A 21,462-nucleotide genomic window follows, 5' to 3' on the forward strand; every position below is an offset into this window, starting at 1 on the left:
GCGATGAGTCAATCTTATCGTGCATGGTGGCAGGATGGTGACTCACTTTAGTGCCTTGCAATCAGCCGAACATTTCGCTCTCCTCCAGCCAAGCCTCAGCCCATCTACACAAAAAGTTACAAGTCTTTTCCCGGGTTTGGCATTTCAAAATGCCCGTATCCAAAGGCCTCTCCTGGTCCTCCCATATACGAGTAGCTATGTGTCCTAGAAAGCTAGGAATCACACTCCCGTCTACAGGTCCCTCGGCCACCTCACCCCTCACCACCCAAGAATCATTAATGGCCCTCGACCGTTTTCTGCTTATCGCAGACATAGTGGACGCAGATAATGTGCCAGATCTACTAACAAATCTACCAACTCTACCCTTACGCATATCTACCCTATGCGTCTTATACATATCATCAAGCCTCTGACTAAATGGACCGTAATCATCATATGATCCACTCTGATCGTCCATCCCAAGCACCACATCCTCATCTGCGTCCACCTCCTCCTCCTCATCACCATTATCATCTTCATCCTCCTCAGAATAGTGAACCCGTTTTCTGTGAGCTGAGGCCGAAATACCACGGGATCTAACGTGTCTGAGCCCCGAGCTCTCCATTGAGTAGTTTCTACTTCTAATAACGTCCATACTCTTCCCCCCACCAGGTCGAAAATGCGATACCTAACTCCATTTAAATAACGAAAAATAATAGAAGTTGTTGTTATTATTATTATTATTATTATTATTATTATTATTCTATTTCTTTAAGTACCAATAACAAAATTTAGAAATAACTAACCAAAAAAATATCAAATAAAAAAAAAACTAATAAATTGACATAAAAAAAATTACAAAACACTGGAAAAAAAATATATAAACAAAAAAAATACACACAAAAAGAAAAAAAAATACCAAAACATACAAAATAAATATAAACATAAAAAAATAAAAAAAAATACCACAGAATTGGAAAAAAAATATATAAAATAAACAAAAAAGATACAAATAATTGAAAAATAAATATAAACATAAAAAAATACAACAAATTTGAAAAAAAATATAAAAATAAAAAAATATATACAAATAATTGAAAAAAAATATATAAACATAAACAAAAAAATCTGAAAAAAAAAATAAAAAAAATCACAAAAAACTGAAAAAACTGAAAAAAAAATATAAACATAAACAAAAAAATTAAAAAAAATAAAAAGTAGGCGGCGGCTGGGCAGGACGCCAAGGCCACAACAGCGGCGCCCACGCAAGACGCCACCACCGTGGTCGTGGCGTCCCGCCCAGCAGTCGCTGCCGTGGGGCTGGCGTCTGGCTTGGGCGCCGCCACCGTGGCCACGACGTCCTCCCAGCGCCCCGCCTCTTTGAGGTTTGTTTTTGTTTTTATTTTTTATTTTTTATTTTTTAAATAAATACCTTGCCATCGTGTGATCGCCTTCCCTCCGCCTCCACTGCCGCCAATTTATTGCCTTGCCGCCTCGACATTGTAGTTTGAATTTTTTTTTTAGAGAGGTGATGAGAGTAGAGAGAAAGAGTGTGTGAGAGGTTTTTTTTTTAAACATATAAGGGCAAAAGTGTCACTTCATCTAAAATTTGTGGTCTTTATGTAGAGATTTACAGACGATGTTTCGCAGTTAAGGTAGTCATTGCACTACTTTGCACATAGTATTTTAGAGAAATTTTCAACGAGTATTTTTTTTTTTCCCCTTGTATTCACCCGATCATTATTAATTAAGATCTGTACACAGATCAACAAAGAATGCACATATTTGATATTTTCCTTCTCATCCATATTCAAATTTACCATTACAACAAGCTGGGTTGCCCCTAAAACCCCCTACATTCTTTTCAATATATTTATCCTCGAGATGAAACTTTACTCGCGGTAATGCTAGACCTTGTCAAGAAATACAAAATACTAGACGCCACCCTCCCCCATCAAAAGGAAAACTGAAGAACAAAGCTCGTGCTTGAAAGATGCAAAAGCTATAGTTCTCAAAATATATTAGAGAGCATGTGGTTGCTGGGGGCAATAGTTTCTTCAAAAAGGGCGGTCGTTGAGGTAGCTTTCGTCTTGCATTCTACTCTGATTCACTTTCCATGGTCTCTAGTCCTTTCAATCCCCGTCGTTTTGGCTGCAAGATATTCAGAGTTTAGCAAAACCCGTCAAATTTGTGTTTTAACCAAGATTAGCCAACTAAGAAAAAAGCGTTAAACGAGAAATTATTGGTACAACTTTTACTCAAATTGTGCTTACTTAGCCACAACTATGCCAACCAAGAACTAAACATTGAATGTATAAAACTTTAAAAAACTACAGTAACATAATTGATAATGATGATGTGAAATGTCATTTGGTTTCCTATTTAATAAATATCTCCAAAAAATGGCAAAAAATTGCTTTCCAAACTCACCCCTATTTCCAAAATTAGAATAATTCATATTGTTTGATGGGAACCGACGAGAGAGCCCGTAGCGGGATTGAACTCCTAACCTTAAAACAAAAGGTCTATTCTTTCCACTAAACCAACACTTATGTGATAAGATATAATCAGCAACGACAACAATTTTTTTTTTTTTTTTTGATGCATACAAATAAATTTGAATAGAGATAATAGATAATAATATCTTGCTAAACTTCTTATATGGGTCCAAAGAAAAATGGCATGTTATTTTCCCTTTATCTTGCATTATCCTTTGTCTTTTCCTTCTACCCAGCTAAAAATTAATCATTCTCTTCGCCAAAAATACAATGAATTTTTTTCTTCTCTTTTGTAATCTTTTGTTTCTCAACTTTTACAACTGAAAACACGATAAATTAGCTCTAGGGTGATCAGACAAATAATAAATGGAGCTTTAATTATGTTTTCCTTTAAAGGGTAAAAAAAAAAAAAAATTAACAGTAGGGAGGCAAATTTAAAGGCTAACTCTTTGATCGGCATATAATAAATGGAGTTCATTTTAAAAACATCTATTTTAAAATCAAAATTGACATAAGTCAAAATGTGTTTCAACAAATCTCAAACGACCCTCAACAAAATAAAGTTCATCTAAAACTAGTCACATTTGAATTAAAAACAACACTAAATCCGAACAGAGAAAGTACGAGTACTTCGTATTACTCTATATATTATGCATCCACTCCATCTGACCAAAGATAGTTCGGCCATCCAACCACAAATATCTATATTCTATACAAGTACTCCATATTATCTTAAATCCAACAACCCAAAACTCTTTTAATTAGTTAATTTTCAAAGAAAGCAATAAAGACCAAGTCACTACCCACAATTCACGGGTGTATTAAACAAACAAGCAGCGGCACAACAAAAAAGAAAAAAAAAAAAAAAAAAAAAAAAAAAACTTACCTTCTTGGCACTCTTTCTTTCTCTAACTTCATATCTTGCCCTCGTCAAATCAGAAAGCCAAAGACCTGGAAAACAATACTAGAACCACAAAATAAAAATGAGCAATTAAATTGAAAACTTGTCTTAAAATTAGTACTATTCGAAATTATTTAATTCGAATTACAAGAAACAAATTGAATTACCTGAAGGGCTCTATCAACAGCCTTAGCCCTCTTTTTGGGTCTATGAGGTAGTTTAGTACCCTTCATTGCATAAAAATCATCTTCCTTTTCCTTTCTTGAAAGTGATAGGTAAATCCTTGGCCATTCAACCACTTCATTACCTCCTTTTTCGGTGTCCGCCACCGGGGATCGGGTCATCGAGGCGGCACCCCCACCACCGTGCTCATGGTCTACATGAGCTAATTCAACATGATGATTTCCATTGCTTGTATGGGGCGCTAATGAATCATCTGATTTCACTTTCCTAATTGCCCCAGAAGATGATACCTTCTTATCATTCTTCTCGGTACAAGATGGGGATCGCTTCCCCACAGTAGATCTAGAAATCGGACGGCTACTACCACCGCCATTCCTGGACGGCGACGCGCTATGTGTACCCATTTGATCAACCAAGTTCCTATGCATCACACCAACAACAACAATTTAACAGCAGAATTTGTTTAAGACTGTTGGCTGCAACAATTTTTAAATTATAGGTTACGGGAGAAGTTATATACACTTATATATTCCGTATTATATATATCCATCTAGGAAAGCAAAAACATACAACAGTGATTAGGATTAGTGTCTTTTTTATTTTTATCCACATGTAGAGGGTTAAAAAGGGTATAAACAAAGTAAATAACTAAAGAAATACTAGAATGAATACATCACACCCTAAACCTTCTCCCTCAATTGCTGACAACGGAGAAAATCACCATATATAGCTGGAAATTGGAAATTTTAAGAAAAAACTTTTTATATTTTCAAATCATTATTATTTATCTTTTAATTAAATACCCAATAAGCCCACTACCCATCATCATAATAATGAGAATAGATTATAACAAAACTCTTCTTCTTTTTAAGAGGGTATAACAGTCAATAAATCACCAATCTTCTCTAACAAAAAAAAAAAAAAATTAGATCCAGCAATTAGAGAGTTTACAAGATGAATCAATAGACCAAAAACCCATTAAATGTTTTTCAAAAAAAATGATAATTCTATAAGGAAAATTACCTTTTTATCAAATTAAATCAAAACCGAGTTTTTATATTGAGAAAAATGAATGAAAGAAATTAAACAATAAATACCTATTTTTGGTAGAGAAAGGGGTATCTTTGTTATAGAGTAATCCTTGTTGTCGAACTCTGGTAGAACCACCACTTCTACTACCATTACTAGTAGAAGTGGACGGCAAAGACGGCGGAGTTGGATTTGAATTTGGATGAGGAGGTGGCATTACATGATTATTATTACTAATATGATGTTTGTCCAATACATCACTAACCATGGACCGACTTTCTGTCCTTGAACACCTCGATCTTTTATTCTGACCCCATTGTAGCAGCATATCACCACTACTTCCGCCTCCGCCGAGGCAGGCGTTGCTTCGGCTTGGGCTGCTTTCATGGCTCGGATTAACCGCTGAAGAGCTCGATGCGGCAGAGTGGTGATGGTGGTTGGTGTGGTGGTGATTGCTTTCATTTTGTTGATTTGTTTTTGGAGGAGATTTGTGTATTACTCCATTTCCTTCCAAACTGTTACTAGTTGATGTTGTCGTCGTCGTCACAACCTGAGTACCATTATTTGCTATTCTTCCGTTTTCGCCGCCGCCGTTTTGATGATCTTCTTTACTTGATTTGAAATTGTTTGTATTTGATTTTCTAATGCTACTTGAACCCAAATTATCTGGGTTCATTGTCTGATACCTGTAAAAAAAAAAATGTATTCATTGATATTGAGTTGTTGAAGCGAGATAATCTAGTAAGATCTGGTGAAACTTTAAGATCTATTTGTAAAATTGCAACATAGAATGAAATTGTACATTAGTTACAACTATTTTTCTTGATTTTTTCACCTTATACTTACAACTTCATTCGTTCTGAAATCTTAAAATCGATCTCAAATTTGCCAATTCAGTTACAAAACATACAATTAGAAACATGCTGCTCAATAATAAGATGACAAATTTGGAAGAAACAAAAAAATACTCCATTGAAAAATTGAAAAGTTTTATCAATTTGGTAGTTGTAATTTCCGCATATTTGAGAAACAAACGAGCTTCAACTAAACCAACTAATAAGGAAAAGATGAAATTTACAATAGGACGAAAAAACCATGAAAATAAAAGGAAAAAAAATTATACTCAAATATTTTGTTACACCACGAATAATTTCTTGTTTTGAACATCAATAATTTTACAGATCTCTTAAACTACCAAAGTGAATGAAAACTAAAATGAGGAAAAAATTTGAAGGCAGACAGAAAAACCGGATGCATTACATTATGAATTAAACGAAGCCGAAATTGACATTAGATCTTCAACATGTGAACAATTTAACAAGAGTACGCATCGTGTATCGAGACGAGGATTCCATACATAGTATAAAGATCTTCTTCCCCTTGAATAGTTCTACAATAGTAATTTAAAATTTGAGGACACGAATAGTAGCAAAGTCGTAAATCTCAGTTTAAGGGGTTGAATTGTGGGAGTTTAAGAGGGAGGAGAGCGAAAGTAAGGTAAGTGAAGAGAAATAGAGAGGAGAAGGAGAAGAAAGAGAAAGAGAAGCTTGAGTTTCAGAAATGGCGACGATTTAAGTATGATGATGTAGAGGGGGATATAGTCTTGTCAACTATTATGAAGTTGGGGTAGTTGGTCATTTATGCCCTTTCTACTTGTTTCAATTTTCATAGGGTCAAGTATTGTTCATTACGGAGAATTGATTACTCGTGTTAACGTCAGCCCATTTTTTAAAAACTCAGTGGTGAGTAGCCCGGGCGTCGTCCCAGATTGTTATTATTGTAGAATCGATAATTTTTATTAAAGCCTTTTTAAAGCTGAAATTGTCATTGTCAAACCAAAATTGAGTTTTTTTTATTATTATTATTATTATTTATTTTAATTGAACTTTATAGTTTGCACTTATATAAATGTATTTATGTAATAATAACATAGTTATATCTAGCTTAGATGGTTAAATAACCATCTTTGTTGTAAGAAGTTGAGGGTTTGAATCTCCTTATCCATATGTTTTTATATGAAGTAATATTGGTTGCTTGGATGACGTGGCGTCATGAGATGTTGGGAAGGTGACGTGACGCAATACAAAATACAAAAGAGAATACGTGGCACATCGATGTTTTTAGAGACGCCTTTAAATATTAGTATAGATTTTATTCTTTTTTCCTCCTTTTTGGGTCCAACTCTTGGTTGAATTTGAAGATGGTTTGTCTCGTATTTGGGCTTTCAGTTATGGTTGCTAGTAAGTTTAAAGGTGTGTTTTCCTCACCTTATTGAATTTGAACTTATTTCAACTGAACTTATCTAAACTTAATTGAACTTATTAGACTTTAATAAACCTTATTGAATTTATTAAACCTTATTGAACTTATTGGAGCTTATTAGCGCACTGTCAATTCAGTTTGACAAATCTGTTTTGATTTGGGGTTTCAATTTGAAATGAGTCTGTTTGAAACGGAATCATTTGGCTGGCGGTACAGTTCAATTCGATTCTGATTATTATCGGGTCCGTTATATTTCAGTTTATTTTTGTGAGGTTTTAATTCGAATCAAGTTGTAAATGGTTTGGGTCATAATTGGTTTGATTGAAAAAGATCGGTTTGGAAGCGGGTTTGGGTTCATAGTGGTCTGGTTTATAATCGATTCGATGATTATACGTGACTGGTTTATCGAGTAGCAGGTCAAATTAGGTTTGGGTTAAAACGAGTTCATTTCATTGGTGGGTCAATTTAGATCGATGAAAAAAAAACCAATGAGTCAATTTAATTTAGATTAAATTTGGTCAAGTTGAAACCGGGTTCTAAGTGGGTTTTCTGGGATTGTAGCATGTTTAGTTTATCACACTTTATCCGAAGTACTTTACTAATTTATAAGGTACTCTGTATTATTGTTACATTATCACATCATTATAGGCTATGTGTTTGTTCGTTAAAAATCTGGTCATAGTCATAATTCAGTTATCGAATTATATATATGGATCATCACCAATTTTACGTCATGCTAAGATCATTTTATTGTCCATTTGTTTAATAATCGTATATATAACACTACAAGAATGTTACACAACCTCGATTATTATCTATATACCTACGCCAAAGCAAAGTTTTTTGGAGGGAATTTTACCACCTAAACTCTACTTTATTTATTTTTTATTTTATTTTTTTAGATTTTTGCAGAATTTATAATTTGCTTAGGAACTTTATTATTTAATTATTTATTGTTATGATTGAGTTTTACTTACATAATTCTAGAGATTTCTATATTTAAATTTCAATTACCGGATATGGCTCTGAAATTATCTAGTTTATAATCTAAAATAGTATTACTACATTTGGATTTTTAAAATTACGAGTATACAACTTCCTATTAGTCTACTAATTGATAATTATGATAAAGTATGAAATGTTTATCATTATAAATTTATATAAGATTATTAAGATATGAGTTAGATTTATATAGTTGTAGGTTTAATCATAATTATAAGAAAAAAGGATATGTTTAGTTCACTACATATAAGGTCCTTCTTATTTATTTTAGATCAAATCTTATCAAAATGTAATTAATTAGCACTTTTTAAAAAAAAAAAAATAAATAAAAAAAATAGTTGATAGTACTCCCATCTTTCTTGTCTTCTCACATAATAGAATCATATTGTTTTACTAGATTTAACTCCGTGCAATGCACGACTTTTTTATATATCATTTTTGTATATTTTTAGTGATCTCTTAATCTCTAACAATTTTTTTTTTTAGTTATTTAAATTTTTGATATAAATTTCGCATAAGTGTTTAAAGATGGTAAAGTGTTTTTCTTGCATTATAAGTTTTAAATTTTTTTTTTTATGAAAATATAATCTTAGTCATAGGATATTTAGATAAAACTATCAATATCAAAAGACAATTTTATTTTCTAAATAATTTAAATACTAATATCAAAATATAATTTTTAGTTCTTAAAAAATTAAGAGATAATTTTAGTTTTCTTAAACAATTTAAACCCCAATACGTTACTATTCGTTGTTTTTTACCTATGTGAATTCTTAGATCTCATTTGTCAGCTTTTTCTTAGGTGGTGAGTGAATTTTTTAGATTTCTTAAACAATTTAAATCCTAATGCATTATTATTTATTGTTTTTACTTGCGTGGAAAAATTCTTAAATCTCATTTGTCACTTTTTCTTAGGTGGTGAGTGAATTTTTTAATTCTAAAATAAAAAACAAATCTAATTTTTGATTGGTCAAAATAATACCTTTGCTTATGTGGCGTGCTAAATACTCCCGAAACATGCCTACTTTAGATTTAACCACCTGCAATGCAGGGCTTTTTTGCATATATAAAAACATTTTTTATATTTTGTATATATAAAAAAAGATCATTTTTAGTTTTCTTAAACAATTTAAATCCTATTACATTACTATTCATTGTTTTTACCTACGTGGAAAAAATCTTAAACTCATACATCACTTTTCTCTTAGGTGGTGAGTGAATTTTTTAGTTTTCTTACAAAATTTAATTCCTAATACATTATTATCGTTGTTTTTACCTACGTGGGAAAATTCTTAAATCTCATTCGTCACTTTTTTCTTAGGTGGTGAGTGAATTTTTTAATTCTAAAATAAATTACAAATCTAATTTTTAATTGGTCAAAATAATACCTTTGCTTTGGTGGCAAAAGGTTACAGGCAAATTCACGGCTTTGATTATGATGAAACTTTTTCACCAGTCGTCATGCTTAAGTCCGTTCGGATTATCCTAGCAATTGCCGCATATTATGATTATGAAATATGACAAATGGATGTCAAAACCACCTTCCTTAATGGGATTTTTGGAAGAAACTGTGTATATGACACAGCCAGAAGGTTTTATAGATCTAAGCAATCTGGGAAGGTATGCAAGCTTAAGAAGTCCATTTATGGACTAAAGGAGGCAAGCAGAAGTTGGAATCTGCGATTCGATGAAGCCATTAGAAATTTTGGTTTTATCAAGAATCCAAATGAGTCTTGTGTTTACAAGAAGGTCAGCGGGAGTGACATCGCATTCCTCGTCTTATATGTCAATGACATATTGCTCATTGGAAACAACATTCCAATGTTGGAGTCTGTAAAGACTTGGCTTAGAAAGTGTTTTTCAATGAAAGACTTGGGAGAGGCATAGTACATATTGGGCATCAAGATCTATCGGGATAGATCTAAAAAGATGATTGGATTGAGCCAAAGTATATATATTGATAAGGTAATGGCAAGATTCAACATGGAAGGGGCCAAGAGAGGGCACCTACCCATGTCACATGGCATAACTCTCAGCAAGAAGCAATGTCCACAGACATCTGATGAGCGAGAGAGGATGAATCAGATTTCATATGCTTTGCTTATTGGATCGATCATGTATGCCATGATATGTACTAGGCTGGATGTATCGTATGCCTTGAGTGCTACGAGCCGATACCAATCAGACCTAGGAGAGGCGCATTAGACTGCGGCCAAGAATATCCTAAAGTGCTTGAAAAGGAATAAGGATAAATTCCTGGTTTATGGTGGAAGTAATGGTTTGGTTGTTGAAGGTTATACTAACGCGAGCTTCCACACTGACAGAGACGACTCCAAGTCGCAGTCAGGGTACATATTCTGCCTAAATGGAGGAGCGTTTAGTTGAAAGAGTGCTAAGCAAAGCACCATTGCAGATTCTACTACTGAATCCGAATACTTGGCAGCTTCAGAAGCAGCTAAGGAGGCAGTTTGGATTCGTAAGTTCATTAGTGAACTTGATGTTGTACCCTCCATCCAGGGGCCGATAGACCTCTATTGCGATAACAATGGAGCTATTGCTCAGGCCAAGGAGCCAAGGGAACATCAGAAGGTCAAACATGTCAAGAGGCGATTTCACATGGTAAGGGAATGGAAATCCAAGGGTGAAATCAAAATTTGTAAGATTGGAACGGACGACAATGTAGCCTATCCACTCACTAAACCTTTGCCTCAAGTGAAACACAACAAGCACGTTGAGGCAATGGGAATCAGGCACGTTGGATATCGGCTTTGATTTCCCTATTCATGTGTTTTAATTAAATTCGAGGTTATAATGTAAAACACTGTGTTGAACCATTCATTTTTAGAGTAATTTAATTTTTCTACAAAATTATTATTGCTCCATTTCTATTTAATTGTGGTTTAGAATAAAATAATGAGTCCATTCAATTTCTGAGAATATTCAAACAGCGTATCAAGACCATGTCTTGGATAAAGAAACACTTGTTAAGTTAACATTGAATATTTCAATAGAAAATTATCCCTAATTAAGGTCATTTAAAATGATGGACGGTTAATGACCACTTGAGATTAGTGTGTAGTATGATTTATAGCACCGTTTCTTGTGCTACAAGGAAATGATTGTCATAAATCATTTGCACAGGTATTGGTTTGGAACTATACTGGATCAACCTATGTGAATACTTTAAGAAATTTAAAATCCTCATAAGCATATTTCTTATTATAGCTATCGGAACCTTTTTCCTCGACCATGAGTATTGTAAGTTCTCTTGTTTGAATACTAGTCCGTTTTGATGGTGTCAAACGTCTGTCGTAAATGGGGATTATAACGGCAACACTCGAGCGGCTAGGTCCTCTTAGTAACGGAAGCTAACAATACAAGACTAGGAATGTCCCCCTTTTAATAATAGGGAACATGTCTTTGTTGTTTACAAGGCCTCTCGAAGAGCGAGACTATGAAAATGCATGGTCGTGCTCAGATGGATTTTAGAAATCATCTGCTTATTGATAGTCGAACTCGAAAATCGAGAAACACTTCTGGACATAATAAGGATGACGATGAATCTTACCTTATAGTTCATGAAGAGACATTAAGTGACGTAAGAAATGGGCTATACACTAACTGCACACTTGTCCGGAAGGACAAGTGAGAGATTAAAAGGAATGGTGTCCTTCCAACAAGTGTATTATTCCGATAGAGGGTTTGGAATCATTATAAAGCTAATTCTTCAGTGAGGTCAAGTTATCGGAATAAAAAAGGCCTAGGTGGAGGCCGCTTCCGATTAGTAATATTAATGTATAATTAATATTACAGCTTAATCTTGATTGAACCCTTCGGGTTACACCCCAATCAAGTAACCGATCTGAGGCGACGAATCAATCCGTAGGATTAGATGAGTCATTAGAGTATTACGAACAAAGACGTCGAATATTGAGCTTAGAGCGTCAAAACCGAGCGTCGTAAGTCGAGTCGAATTTAGAATTCGACGAGACGAGAAATCAAGCAAACGACAAGTTTTAGCTGAGCCGTAGCCTCGCATTGGCCTAGCCATGCGAGTGCTAGGCTAGCACAGAGCACTAACCGTATCGCATGGCTATGCAGCAAGCCAAGCATGCATTTGCGTGCTAGGCTCGCTGGCCAAGCATGCTTACGGGGTTGGTGTGCCTAGTCGCACGCACGCTAGCTCCAGCATCCATGGCTGGGCTAGTTAAGGCCTTGGCAAAGGCATCAAGGCCAGCTCCAGCATCCATGGCTGGGCTAGTCAAGGGCCTTTGCGAAAGCATCAAGGCCTTGGCGTAGGCATCAAGGCAGGCTGCCAGCTAGCTCATGCATGTGCCAACTTTTGTGTGCGTGTGGGAGCTTGGTTGAGGGTTGCTTGGGGAGCAAGGGGTGGATGCTCCCCCTTGTGGTCCTCACCTAACCCCTTGCTCACCTCTTGAAACTTGGCGTTTGTTGATTCACTTGCATTTTCAATTTGATTTTTGAATTAAAATAATTTGAATAAAGTTCATTTTTACTAATTCTCCCACATTGATGGGAGATTGGAATTCAAGGCTCCCTTCCCTATAAATACCCATCATTTGGGATTGGGAAGGGACATTTGAGTTGTGAATATTAAGGGATCTCCAAGAAGAGAATACCTTAATTCTAATACTCTAAGTTTCTTGGTCTAGCCTCTACTAACTTTGAGGTAGGGACCGTTTGGGTCCGATCTTGAGGGTGTGAAAGCGCTTTCAAGTAAGTGCTCTAATAGAGCGAAGCACGCGTCGAGGGTAAGATCGTCTTTTCTCTCTCTTAGTTAATTAATTATGTGATTATTTATTAATTTGCATGTTTAGTTACATTAATTTGTGTGCGGGTCTTGGGCGGGTTTCATTCCGCGTAGTGTCGGACACTACGAAACCCAACAATAACATGGTCTATTGAAATGAGAAGAAAACAACACAATTACCTTCTACATCTCTCTCTCTCTCTAATATTTTCCCTATCCCCTTATTTTATAATATACCCTACATTAACTATATTTAAGAAGAATAAATAAACAAAAGTATTAGATAGCAAAGATGGTATGGCTTCTTATTTATAATCTAATGGACTCGAATTCAATTCTTGACATAAACATTTTTTAATTGACATGTACCAATTCTCCTTGGGGATGTGGCATCTTCTTGGTGAAGAGAGGGGTGACATGTGGCATCTTCTTGGTGAAGAGAGGGGTGACACGTGGCGTGTATCCTTGATTAGGGACGCCTTTTAATATATAGTATAGATTACTTTTTTTTTTCTTTTTTGATAATCATTATTTTATTACTAGTACTTGTATTAATGGTTACTTTTTTGAAATTTGTTTACTGGAATCTTAATTTATTTATGTTCAATTTCTTGTCTTAATTCTATCGGACGGTTGTAACTTGTGAAATTTACCCTAGTAGACAAGCTAATTGTGATAAAATCATATAATAATAATAATCATCATATCATCATATCATATCATATTACTAATAAATAAAGCCGGTCTCGTAGTCAGGCCACAAGACAGCGACACTTGGTATTCCAGTTTTTCGCCAAATGTCGCACCACATAGGAGACAAATATGTATTATTGTGACACATATGATGCTAAGTAAGTGAATTTTTGATAGATTTGTTAATATAAAATATCACATAGAGTTTTATTGTCGATAGAATTCTAATATTTCATATATACAATATTAATCATAACATTTTATAAATATCCCATAACTCAATTCTATTTCCATCATCATATTCGTTTTAAAAAGTTCTTTAAAATAAGATCCATTTATAATATATTTAATCACAAACTTTTATATGTAGCTGGCCAAACCGTGTCACCATAAGAGTTATTTCATTAAAGCTATATGGGTTACTTGGTCAGTATTATAGTGCGTGGTCACTCAATCAGTGTTATAGATAGGGGTTACTTAGTCAGTGTTAGAAGTTACTCAGTTAGTATTACAGGGGTTACTCAGTGTTAGTGTTATAGATAGGGGTTACTCAGTCAGTTTTATAGGGATTACTTTTTCTGGCCAGATGATGTGGCTAGCCGCATACAAAATGCATTGTTATTTAATTTATTTTTAAAAAATAATAGAGAATCAGTAAAATAAGTTTTAATTTGTAAAAATAATTTTAGTTTGGTAAAAATACTTTGAGTTAAGTGAAAATAATTTAAGCTCAATATAAGTAATTTCAAGTCAATAATAATATAGATATATTTTTACAAACAAAATTACAAAAAGTACACTATTATATAAATATAAGCCATGTGATATTTTATGTCTAAATATCCTACATTATCGTAAATAATTATATGACTGTATTTACCATTCAAGTACAAATGTTATCTTAAAATTTTATCAATCATCTCGGCATCGCCTGGGCACAAAGCTAGTCACTAATAAATAAAGTCAGTCTTGCAACCAGGCCACGAGACAACGACACTTGGCATTCCAGTTTTTCGCCAAGTGTCACGCCACGTAGACGATAAATAGGTATTATTTTGACACGTATGATGCTAATTAAAGGATTATTGGATAGATTTTTTAAGATAAAATTGTTGTATAGAGTTTTATTATCGATAGAATTCTAATATTTCATATATACAAAATTAATCATAACTTTTTATAAATATCCTATCACTCTATTCTATTTACAACATCAAATTCGTCTTAAAAAGTTCTTTAAATTAAGATCCATTTATAATATATTTAATTTATTTAAAATAATAATAGAGAATCAGTAAAAATCATTTAGTTTGGTAATACGTTAGTAAAAATAATTTAAGTTTAATTAAAATAATTTCAAGTCAATATTAACAAAGATATCTATTAACAAACAAAACTATAAAAAGTACAACTCCCTTAGTTTTAACCTAACGAGCTTTCTTTACGTTGGGCTAACCCGACGGGTTTATATAGATAATCAATGTGATATAGTATGTCTGGATATCTTGCATTATATTATCAAAAGGGATTATATGACCGTAGTTAACATTCAAGCCAAAAAGTATATCCTAAAATTTTATCAACCATCTGGGCATTGCCCGGGCACAAAATTAGTCACTAATAAATAAAGTCGGTCTCGCAGCTAGGCCACGAGATAGCGACACTTGGCATTCCAGTTTTTCGCTAAGTGTCGCGCTACGTAGGATATAAATATGTATTATTGTGACACATATGATGCTAATTAAGCGATTTTTGGATAGATCTTATAAGATAAAATTGTTGTGTAGAGTTTTATTATCGATAGAATTCTAATATTTCATATACACAAAATTAATCATAACTTTTAATAATAAATTCATTTTAAAAAGTTCTTTAAATTAAGATCCATTTATAATATATTTAATCATAAACTTTTATACGTAGCTCCAACTATTACAAGAGTTACTTCGTTAGTGCTATAAGGGTTACTTGGTCAGTGTTATAGTGATTATTTAATCAGTGTTATAGATAGGGGTTACTTAGTCAGTGTTAGAGGTTACTCGGTCAGTTTTATATGGGTTACTTTGTCCGGCCAGATGGTGTGGCTAGTCGCGTACAAAATGCAGTGTTATTTAAGATATTAAAAAAAAATTAGAGAATTAGTAAAAATAAGTTTTAATCAGTTAAAATAGTTTTAGTTTGGTAAAAATACTTTCAATTTAGTGAAAATAATTTAAGTTCAATAAAAATATTATCAAGTCAATAATAACATATACTACATATATATCTATTTACAAACAAAACTACAAAAAGTACACTATTATATAAATATAAGCCATATGATATCGTATGTCTAAATATCCTACATTATCAAAACGAATTATTTGACTGTATTTAACATTCAATTAAAAATATTATCTTAAAATTTTATCAAGCATCTTACAATTTTATCAACCATTTGGGCATCGCCCGGGCACAAAACTAGTTAATATATAAAGCTAAACTTTTAGTCAGGCCATGAAACAGCGACACTTGACATTCCAGTTTTTTGCCAAGTGTTGAGCCACGTAGACAACAATATTACACATAGGATATATTTAGACATATATTTTATGAATAAAAAAATTGTATTTTTTTTTAATAGGATAAAGAACTAGGATAGATTTTGTAGGATAAAAAAAGATAGTTTAGAGTTTTATTTTCAATAAAATTTGAATAGATTTATACGATAAAATTGTTGATTTAGCGTTTTATTTCCGATAAAATACCGATATTTCACAGGTATAAAATTAATAAAGTTTAGCCAGATCACGAGACAACATTTGGCGTTTCAACTTTTCACAAAATGTCACGCCACGTAGACAACAATTTAATAATTTATCATATCAATTTATATTTATATCATAATATAATTTTTTTGGGAGCAAAGAAAGTAGTTCAAAAAGGACAATATTCATTTATAAAATATCCTAATCGATTTAAATAAAATACTTCACAATCTAAAATGATTTTGTTGCTTTATGTAGAACTATCAATCGGGTCGGGTCACGGGTCATTTCGGGTCGAGTCACTTCTGGTCACGAGTCAAAAAATGTTCACACTAGCCCAAAGTTTCAGGTTCGGGTCAACTCAATGGGCTTCAAACAATTTTTTGATTTGCTTTATTTTTTGGCTAATTTTTAGAAATTTCTAATATTTCAAACTTACTTTGCTATTTTTTTTAATAATTTTTTAAATCAAGCATTTTCGTCAATATTATTATTAGTCATTATATGCCTACTGCATAATTTAAATTGTCACAAAATCACATCAATTCCTAACTAATTGTATCAATGATATATTTCAAAACTTGGTATATAGATAAAAAAGTTTATCTTATAAATTCATTAAACAAGTCGGGCATTGCACGGGGCACCAAACTAGCAATAAATATAGGAGTATTCACAATGGATAGCTATATTTTATAGGAATAATACACTTTAATAATCTCAACTATTACAGATTTACTTCTAATAATTCCTACTAAGGTTTATTTTTTAATAATTCTAACTATGCCCTTTCGGTTTGACCTTACATCACGAATTTTGTTATTGGCGGTATAATGAGGGAAAATATATAAACAAATATATTTAGGGGTATAAATATCCACACACTATTCTTAAGTGTTCGAAAAAAGTGGCAATTATCATTAATGAGAGCAAATAAGTAAATAAATATTTTAGATAATATAATTGTCAAAACACTATTCATAAGAAAAAAAACCATTGTACATATTAATAAGGGTATATATGTAAATAAATATTTGAAGGATATAATTGATATCACTTTATTCATAAGAGTAATCTTTTTTTTTTTATTATTTTTTTTATAAGGTGTGGATTGTTTTCGTCTAAATTACTAATTTATTTTTAGCATTTTCTTTTTGGCAAGTTTTTTTCTAAGCGCAAAGCTAATTTGCTTAGTCAAGCTAATTGCATATTTTTGCTCCAATAGTCAAACTAGTAGCTAAGAATTATTTAAATTACAAGCAAGTTCTTAACAACAACCATTGGAGTTGCTCTTATACTTATACTTTAAGCCTTCTTTAATTTTTACAATAATTTTGCCAAGTAATTGCAAATTAAGACTTCTCCAATTGTTTTGTATATTTACATGCATGACATGACATTTGCATCAATATTTTAAAAGTTAATATTGGTATCATTGAATTGTAAATTATGCCATTGATAGTGAAATGACAGTATAAATGGGTTAAAATGGTACTCCGTAACAAAGATGGCTACAATGGAACTCCTCAATTTTGCCAAACTTTTCTATATTCCAAATGTTATTGTTGTGTTAAACAAGAACACACACATGTCATGATGTATTGCCTATGCACAATAACTTTGAAAGAAAAACAATGTTGGAAGTCATGAATCATTGTTGTCTTTTATTTAAATAAAAAATTGACCATTAAAGATTTACAGAGTTTTAATTACAAATGATGGAATAAAAAGAGTAAAAGACATGTTGCCCAATCAGGTCAAGCAAAGTCGTCGCTCGATTGGAGTATTGGACGCACAACAAATAAATTGTTACTCTGTAGTAAACCTAAATAAGTTAAATTAGTAAACTACTTTTTTGAACAAATGTATTCTTTGATCACGACGCACTTGGAAGGCTATCCCAAGAATAAATTGTTAAAAATCTTCAATAAAATTAACAGTCAAAAGGAATTAAGCTAAACTAGATAATAGAATTGAACTCACCCTTAGCATAATACCTTTTATGCGCTTGGTCTTAAGGTAGAACCCCAGGTTTTGTTCTTCATTAACTTCGAATTACTTGAATTGGGATTGAAATTAAATTAATAATTGGTTAAAACAACGGATTATCACGGCTGGGCTCTTAATGGTTGATTGTTGATGCCCTGAACAAATCAATCATTTGGGTATTTATAGACTAAAGAACTAGAAAAGATTGAAAAGTTTGGGAATTCGCATGACATGCGTGGGATTCACACGTCATGCCAAATTACTAGTGAGCCAACGCAAACACTAGCGTATCACATATCACACCATTTGTTTGCGTGTCACACAAATGATTCAGATAAATATTTGGTTTTGCGAATTAAAAATTGGTAGAAGGATGTATTATAGGGATCTAGAAACAATGTTACGGAATTTTACGAATCATAATCGTTCGCACCTAGTCAGATTTGACATGCATAACACATAAGAATCACATATTAATACCTTTGATGCATGAATTTCTTGTTATGATTAGCTACTACTGTTTGGGGTAAAATTACCCATGCCACGTGGCCCAATGGGGTGCTGACACGTGTCCGCCCATGAGAGGCCCAATGCGATCCACTCTCCTGCTAACACGTGGCCCCGTAACCCTAATAGGGGAACTGATCTCCTGCTACTATAAATAGAGGAATGTCCTCATTAATTATACATTCATGCACAGTCATAAATACAAACACAAATACCGAGCAATATTAATTGCAGAATCTCTCGGAATCCGAGAGACTATTTACTTTCCGCATCCTTACTCACTCAGACGTGTTCTAACTTGATCGTCGGAGGCGAAACTCCAACCAACCGGAGTCTCCATGCTTTTGCAGGTATATATAGGCAGTTGGCTACCAGTTCTGGTGTTGTATCTCTCCCGTGGGACACATAAAAAAACCCTGAAACATTGGCGCCGTCTGTGGGGAGAGTACTTCCAGAATGGCATCCCATGAGTCTGTACCACTTAACAGCGAGAAACGACCTTTGGTCTAACCTGAGGTCTATAAGGACCAAGATAGTGGCGACGACCAATCGGTCGAAGCCTATATGGCCCCAGACGGGTCGTTCACATCCAGGCGCCCCCGTCCCAAAGAAACAAGGGAATGGGACAACGACAAAGGTCTCAGCTAGCCAGCCGGCTGAACAAGCCCAGATGGCTGAGGGTGCTGCCCCTGTTACCAGAGATGAACTCATGAAATTCATGAGTAATTTCAAAGGGGAAATCAAGGACCTAATAAGCAAAAAGGCAGGCTCCCACAAGGGTTAGTCGTCCAAAAAGCCATCTCCTTCTAGGAAGAAGCCTTTTCCCTCTGGGAAGAAGCCGGTTAAAGACCGGATTCCAACTCCTCATCCTAAACCGCAGGGATCGGATTGGCCCATGGTGGATCTTTCAAAATTTCTCTTCCCCGAAGTGGGGAAAAGGAAGGCCATCTGGCAAATTCAACCTGATGGGTCAAAAAAGACATTCTCCGATGCTCGGATGTTTCTCCAGCAAAAGAGAAGTCAACAAATGTCTGAGTGCATCCACGTCGACATACTCAGATAGTCTTCACAATACTTCAATGAGGTATTCGAAGACAAACCAAGAAAGTCAGTCAGGCGACATGTCTGCACGAACTGGCCCTCAGATTATCCAGCCGGCTCCATATGTGCCCCAACAGCCATACATGCCGTATGGATCTCCTTACATGTAGTCGGCCCTCTTTGGGAGTCAGGCGGCACATCAGGTCCAACCTATGGACTGGAAACTGCAAATACTGAACCTTGGTAAACAGCCTTCGGCTTTCTCTAGGGAGATAACCGAGGCGGCTCAGTCGGCCAAGGTTAAGAACGTGTTGGTTTGTGCCTATGACGGTACCGCCAACCCGGAAGACCACCTTATGGCGTACACCAACCTCATGTATTTGCAGGGGTTGGACGATGCCGCCTGGTGCAGATGCTTTCCGGCAACATTGAAGGGCATAGCCCAACGATGGTTGGAAACCTGCCAGCCGGTTGCATCAACAACTTCAAGACACTGGAATACCTTTTTCTGTCTAACTTCTCTATGAACATCCCGACCAAGAAGACGAGTCTCGATCTGGGGGTTATACAACAGGGAGATAGAGAAGGAATGAGATCCTATGTCTGGCGGTTCAATCTGATGAGAATTCAGATTCAGGGACTGTCTAACGAATTTGCTTACACAGACTTCTTCAAGGGTCTGAAAGACGGGTCAACCTTCAAGTTCGACCTAGTCAGAAAGAGGGTAGCAACCCTCTAGGAAGCCTTGATGGAAGCCGAAGCCTACATACAGGCGACGGAGCTCTATGCCGTCAAGCAGCCGTCGGATCATAAAAAGTCCGACAAAAGGGACAACCGGCCTCATGATGACCCCATAGTCATCGAGTGCAAAGTCGCCAACTAGCGAGTAGACCGAATCCTCATCGATATCAGGAGCTCGTTTGACCTTATCAGCTGTAGGTGCTTAACAAAGCTCAATTACAAGCCTAGCAGCATGCACAAGGCCTCTCACCCCTTGGTAGGCTTTGGGGGAGGTGTGGTGCATTCGGTGGGAAGGATTGACCTACCCATCTGGCTAGGTGAAAAGGGTGAAGGGCGACACATGGTCGTAAAATTTTTGGTGGTCGAAGAATTGACCGCCTATAACCTGATTTTGGGCTGTCCTACCCTCAACGAGTCCAAGGCAATCATCATCCCGTCTCTCATGTTACTGAAATTCGAGAGGGATGATGGGTTAGTAGGCTCCCTAAGCGGGGATCAGAAGGCGGCGAGAGAGTGCTATCTCTCAGACGTCAAACCTACTGTGGCTGCAGCAGGCCAAAGTTGGAAGTCTATTGACCTTGATGACTGTTAAGATGTCGCGTCTGCTCCCAAGGCAGCCGGTAAAAAGAGAAAGGCGGACTACTTAGTGGCAGTAAAAAAAGAAAAGCAATAGCAATCACTGATCGGGGAACGGTCAGATGATCTCCGTCCCCAGCCGGCTGGTGATAATATTGATATCGTTTTGGACGACAACCGGCCAGAACGAACTGTGAAGGTGGGGACGATCGCCTTTGCAAAGTTGGGTGCAGACTTGCACCAACTGTTCAAAAAATTCAAATACATTTTTGCCTTTGAAGTGGAAGAGATGCCACGTATCAGCCCGAATCTTGTTGTCCACAAACTCGTCATGGATCCTAAGAAGAAGCCGGTTAGGCAAAAGAAGAGGAATCACGGTGAGGAAAGGTCTCAGGCGGCTGATGCCGAGGTCAAGAAGTTGATGGATGCCGGGTTCATTCGGCAATGCTACTACCCAGATTGGGTAGCTAACGTTGTTCTGGTAAAAAAGTCGAATGGTACCTGGCGGATGTGTGTTGACTACATAGATCTGAACAAGGCATG

At 35.0% G+C, this 21,462-nt stretch overlaps 1 protein-coding gene across 1 annotated transcript; it reads right to left on the reverse strand.

Annotated features, from left to right (window-relative positions):
• Positions 1 to 1,742: 1,742 nt before the first annotated feature.
• LOC110711430 (asparagine-rich protein-like) lies at positions 1,743 to 6,297 on the reverse strand. Its single transcript, XM_021889809.1, has 5 exons — positions 5,851 to 6,297; positions 4,659 to 5,276; positions 3,546 to 3,981; positions 3,364 to 3,441; positions 1,743 to 2,130 (listed from the first exon to the last, which is right to left on the reverse strand). Coding segments are annotated over exons 1-5 (1,188 nt in total). The 5' UTR covers positions 5,853 to 6,297; the 3' UTR covers positions 1,743 to 2,076.
• Positions 6,298 to 21,462: the final 15,165 nt, after the last annotated feature.

Source organism: Chenopodium quinoa, unplaced genomic scaffold, assembly GCF_001683475.1.
Source record: "Chenopodium quinoa cultivar QQ74 unplaced genomic scaffold, ASM168347v1, whole genome shotgun sequence".
Lineage (NCBI taxonomy): Eukaryota > Viridiplantae > Streptophyta > Magnoliopsida > Caryophyllales > Amaranthaceae > Chenopodium > Chenopodium quinoa.

Coding starts and splice junctions, on each gene's coding strand:
- LOC110711430 (XM_021889809.1), bottom strand. Junction 3,982..4,658: donor CCTTTCTCTACCAAAAATAG/GTATTTATTGTT, acceptor TGTGATGCATAG/GAACTTGGTTGATCAAATGG. Junction 3,442..3,545: donor CTGTTGATAGAGCCCTTCAG/GTAATTCAATTT, acceptor TTGTGGTTCTAG/TATTGTTTTCCAGGTCTTTG.